At 42.3% G+C, this 5,696-nt stretch overlaps 1 protein-coding gene across 2 annotated transcripts in view; it reads left to right on the top strand.

Moving 5' to 3' along the window:
- Positions 1-5,296, top strand: part of LOC135547071 (m-AAA protease-interacting protein 1, mitochondrial-like) — a 12,014-nt gene extending 6,718 nt beyond the window's left edge. For both annotated transcript variants that reach the window (XM_064975688.1, XM_064975687.1), the window contains 2 exons: positions 2,953-3,103; positions 3,518-5,296. In XM_064975688.1, the coding sequence (XP_064831760.1) occupies positions 2,953-3,103; positions 3,518-3,596 (230 nt within the window). In that variant the 3' untranslated portion in view covers positions 3,597-5,296. The remainder of the gene's footprint in view (positions 1-2,952; positions 3,104-3,517) is intronic.
- Positions 5,297-5,696: the final 400 nt, after the last annotated feature.

The raw sequence follows: 5,696 nt of genomic DNA, 5'->3' as shown, positions 1-5,696 counted from the left end.
TGTTTATCACATTTTTATTTGGCTTACCCCGACAGCATTATGCGTACCCCGGTTTGGGAATACCTGCCCTAAACAAAGTAAGTACGGTAGTGTACTAAACAATCCAAAATTAAGTCTAAAGGCTGGTTTATACTACATCTATCGACATGTCTGTAGACAGTTGTCGCAGTGACATCATGAACACGTGATTTGAGTTGAACATGCTATTGTCGTCCGACATCAAAGTTGTCATTATGAAAAAGTATAAACACCAAAATGACAAGCTGTATGACAGCAGCCTGATGGTCCAAAATAGCATAACTGATGTATTTTAACATCAATAAACCCATGTGTTTTAAAAATGAATTTAGTAAATGTCCATCTAGCAAACCAGGCAACTAAAAGTAACTTTCTAAACAATGTTTTGATTCGATTCTAGCTTGTTAGCTGGCTAGCCAGTTCAAATAATGACCTTATCATATAGCTGACATCTTAAAGACATCTTCTCTGGTAAAGGCACACCATATCAAATAAAATCAATGTTTTTGCAATGAAAACGACTTTGACAAAATTAGAAACGTATGATATTTGAAAATGTAGCTAGCTTGACTCTCTTTCCCGTATAGATGGTTGAACGCTTCTCCATGTGCGTGAGGAATTCAATGGTTGACATTGGTTTGAAGTCTTTTTCAGTTATAAAACAAACTGGGCTCGTAATTGAACCATTTTATTTGTATTTAAAGATGGCATACAAGTTTGTTATTAAGGCACATGACAGTTCCCATTTCTACTTTCAAATGCCTATCCCGTGGAGTAGTGACGCGCGATATACGACTCGTTTCCTGAAACATGTCACATAGTGTTTTTTATATCTTTTACATTTGTCTTAAATAATATTATAGTCACTACTGCATACAGAGTGATACTGTTGGGGAATGTAACTAATAAGCTAATGAAGAGGAATTGCTCTTTCTCACACACACGCACATGCGGATCAAGGTCAAATGGCCAAGACACACACACACACAGGCTGGCGCACACACACTACAGGCTCTCCTAGGCTGAACTTGCAATGATTATACTCATAATGACTTCATTTAGTAACTGTTGACTGTGAACCAACTAATAACCAGGCTGATGAGGCCTTAAGAACACATCCTTGTTTAAACTTTAATAACCAGCATAATACAGAAAATACTAAAACTTACTAACAAAAGCAACATGTATGCTGAGACAGAAGAGCAAATTGTCTGAAATGGGCAGAAAGCAATATAAACATGACAGATGACTGTTATGCAATTCGCTAACACTGGTGGTTCTCAGAGAATGCATATTTACATTTACATTTAAGTCATTTAGCAGACGCTCTTATCCAGAGCGACTTACAAATTGGTGAATTCACCTTCTGACATCCAGTGGAACAGCCACTTTACAATAGTGCATCTAAATCATTTAAGGGGGGTGAGAAGGATTACTTATCCTATCCTAGGTATTCCTTGAAGAGGTGGGGTTTCAGGTGTCTCCGGAAGGTGGTGATTGACTCTGCTGTCCTGGCGTCGTGAGGGAGTTTGTTCCACCATTGGGGGCCAGAGCAGCGAACAGTTTTGACTGGGCTGAGCGGGAACTGTACTTCCTCAGTGGTAGGGAGGCGAGCAGGCCAGAGGTGGATGAACGCAGTGCCCTTGTTTGGGTGTAGGGCCTGATCAGAGCCTGGAGGTACTGCGGTGCCGTTCCCCTCACAGCTCCGTAGGCAAGCACCATGGTCTCGTAGCGGATGCGAGCTTCAACTGGAAGCCAGTGGAGAGAGCGGAGGAGCGGGGTGACGTGAGAGAACTTGGGAAGGTTGAACACCAGACGGGCTGCGGCGTTCTGGATGAGTTGTAGGGGTTTAATGGCACAGGCAGGGAGCCCAGCCAACAGCGAGTTGCAGTAATCCAGACGGGAGATGACAAGTGCCTGGATTAGGACCTGCGCCGCTTCCTGTGTGAGGCAGGGTCGTACTCTGCGGATGTTGTAGAGCATGAACCTACAGGAACGGGCCACCGCCATGATGTTGGTTGAGAACGACAGGGTGTTGTCCAGGATCACGCCAAGGTTCTTAGCGCTCTGCAAGGAGGACACAATGGAGTTGTCAACCGTGATGGCGAGATCATGGAACGGGCAGTCCTTCCCCGGGAGGAAGAGCAGCTCCGTCTTGCCGAGGTTCAGCTTGAGGTGGTGATCCGTCATCCACACTGATATGTCTGCCAGACATGCAGAGATGCGATTCGCCACCTGGTCATCAGAAGGGGGAAAGGAGAAGATTAATTGTGTGTCGTCTGCATAGCAATGATAGGAGAGACCATGTGAGGTTATGACAGAGCCAAGTGACTTGGTGTATAGCGAGAATAGGAGAGGGCCTAGAACAGAGCCCTGGGGGACACCAGTGGTGAGAGCGCGTGGTGAGGAGACAGATTCTCGCCACGCCACCTGGTAGGAGCGACCTGTCATATCTTCATAAACAGTACCAGTCTAAAGCTTGGCCACACCTACTCATTCAAGGGTTTTGCTTTATTTTTTTAAAACTATTTTCTACTTTGTAGGATAGTAGTGAGGACATCAAAACTATGAAATAACACACATGGAATCATGTAGTAACCAAAAAAGTGTTAAACAAATCCAAATATTTTATATTTGAGATTTTTCAAATAGCCACCCTTTGCCTGATGACAGCATTGCACACTCTTGGCATTCTCTCAACCCGCTTCACCTGGAATGCTTTTCCAACAGTCTTGAAGGGGTTCCCATAAATGCTGAGCACTTGTTGGCTGCTTTTCCTTCACTTTGTGGTCCAACTCATCCCTAACCATCTCAATTGGGTTAAGGTCGGTTGATTGTGGAGGCCAGGTCATCTGATGCAGCTCTCCGTCACTCTCCTCCTTAGTGAAATAGTTGTTTTGTCATTGTTCTAAAAACATTTCTCTCCTCTTTCAGGGCGGAAGTTTGTCAATATTCTGATGAGATACTGGTATCTGACAAGTGCCCGGTTGCCTGAGGAATCATTGGAGGGAACACGTATCTTTCAGGTGGCCATAGGTGGTGAGGGTGAGCCGGAGACAAAGAGACTGCTCACAGCCAACTATGAGTGAGTTTTCTTTGTAGTTTGTTTTTGCTGAAGTACAATGTCACAGTTGATTTAATTGTCTACAGTTGGAGGTAGCTGTGATAAAGCATTCATACTTAATCTGACAAAGAGAGAACACTGAGGCTGTGTTTACACAGGCAACCCATTCTGATATTTTTGCCACTAATTGGTGTTTCGGCCAATCAGATCAGATCTTCTGCCAATAATTGTGCAAAAGATCAGAATTGGGCTGTCTTAGGCTGAATTTACAAAGTCTGCAAACAGTTTCTCAGGGATGAGCCCACTGAGATCCTAGATCTGTTCCCAGGGAACAACTACCTGCATTAACCACCTTTGCATGACTCTCAAATGACTCAAGTGTTTAATGTATAGACTTCCTGTTTAACAACTCTTATCTATCATGGCTGTTGGCAGATTCCAAAGGGAGTTTACTAAGGGGGTGTTGCCAGACTGGACCATCACCAGGATAGAGCACTCAAAGCTGCTGGATTAAACTTGGATTGAATGGAGATGGAGTGTGGTAGAGAAGCAGGAAACAGAAGACCATCCTTCCTGCTCACCCTATGAGAATATTCCCCCCCCCCACCTGCTAAAACCTTGATGGCCCTCAGGAGCAAAACGACTCTCAAAGCCAAGACCAGGAGAGACATGGGGAATATTTGAGGCCAACTTTCTATCTGCCAGAAGTCACATACTATCCGCTGTAGAAAAAGTACAAAAGTCAAACATGCCTCTTCGTAGTTTACTACTGTTCAGACATCTATGCAAGACCAGTTTTTCCCACTTGTCTCAGGCAGCACCGCAATCTGTGGTCCAAACTAGGCTTTGTTTGTCAGCTCTGCTTTTAGAGCCTGAGATTCTTCCTTCTGTTCAATGGGGAGGGTAGACAAGGGGCACACAGAAATTGTGAGAGAAAAAACAGAATAAGGTCTGTATTGAGATTCTGTAGTCAGTCTTAGATGTGCTTCTATCCAATCTTTTGGTAGAGCGTGCACACACTGTTTATTCCCTGAGCAAACATACTCTAACGTACTTGTACTCTTGCTATCACAATCAAGTTATTTAGTGGAAAAAATGACTTTCTTGAGATGTGCTTTATCTCCAGAATAGTCCATCAGCTGAAAAATACGTGATTGCTAATTACTGTTGGAGACAAGTATTGGTGTTCTTTCTTAGTGGGTGCACACATGACTAGTAGTGCTGCGATAGTGGGACAACAAACACAAATTAAAAAAAAAAAAAAATGGATCACCCTGCCCATTGTGCAATTGTCTTTGGCAGATTACAGCAGCAGAACACTGACTGTCACACGTTGGTCTCCTAAACATTTGAGTGATGTTGAAATGTATAGACTATACCCCCCCCCCCCCCACACACCAAAAAAGAGAAAATACAGGTTTTATATATTCTTTATCTCTCTCAAAAGTTTGATCCCCCCACACCACAGTTCCCCAACAGCTGCCCCTCAACCATCTGAGGAAAAATAAAATAAAGTCAATGCAATAAACTAAAGACATCAATCATAACAGCAAGGCCAACTGAATATTTTTGAGTGCATGTATGGCGCTATCTACGTGTGTGTGTGCATTTGAATGAGAGTGTGTATATGCATGTGTACAAACACCTGCACGACATCAGCCTCAGGAAAACAGGAATTAGCTGTAACAACACTGCCCCTCGGTGTCATTCAAACTTTTTGTTTTATTTTGACCTACTTTTTTTTTGTTTTATCTTTGACCATCATTCTATCCTCCGCCATGCAACTCCACTCCCACTTGTCTCCAATTCCACATCCCAACCCTCAGCTTCCCTCAGCCCTTATTTGAGCTGTTCTTGATATAATATAGATGTGGTCTTTTACCAAATTGGGCAATCTTCTGTATACCACCCCTACCTTGTCACAACACAACCAATTGGCTCGAATGCATTAAGAATTATATAAATTCCACAAATGAACTTTTAAGAAGTGACTACCTCAGGAAGCTGGTTGAGAGAATCTCAAGTGTGCAAAGCTGTCATCAAGGCAAAGGGTGGCTATTTGAAGAATCTCGAATATAAAATGTTTTTACTTTTTTGGTTACTACATGATTCCATGTGTTATTTCATAATTTTGATGTCTTCACTATTATTCTACAATGTAGAAAATTACTAATAAAGAAAAACCCTTGAATGAGTTGGTTCTAAAACTTTTGACCGGTTGTGTGTGTGTATATTTTATATATATCAAGAACATATGGTTTACATATGTTTCAAACTTGGGATAAATGGATACACATAGTGCCTTAAATGTGGACAGTATTTAATTTGGCCAACTCCTTCCATAGAACTAATATTTCATATGACATCACTGTCCATTTTTCGCCTGCTACATTAGGTCAGAGAGGAAGTGGCGAAGCGAGAGTGTTTACTCCACCCAAAATCTGTCCACAAAAATAAGACCATGAAATTAGGAATTTTTGTATGGAGGTCACAATGAGTGTTGAATTTTATTGCTAATTTGCTACGTGAGGCTTATTTGATTGAATGGAAGTTTCTAATGGTTATGTCTATACAAATGCACTGATATGTGGACACACATGGCATTTCGTCAACT

Source organism: Oncorhynchus masou, chromosome 10 (assembly GCF_036934945.1).
Source record: "Oncorhynchus masou masou isolate Uvic2021 chromosome 10, UVic_Omas_1.1, whole genome shotgun sequence".
Lineage (NCBI taxonomy): Eukaryota > Metazoa > Chordata > Actinopteri > Salmoniformes > Salmonidae > Oncorhynchus > Oncorhynchus masou.
The sequence above is the reverse complement of the archived record's forward strand: the minus strand, read 5'-3'. Positions and strand labels throughout refer to the sequence as shown.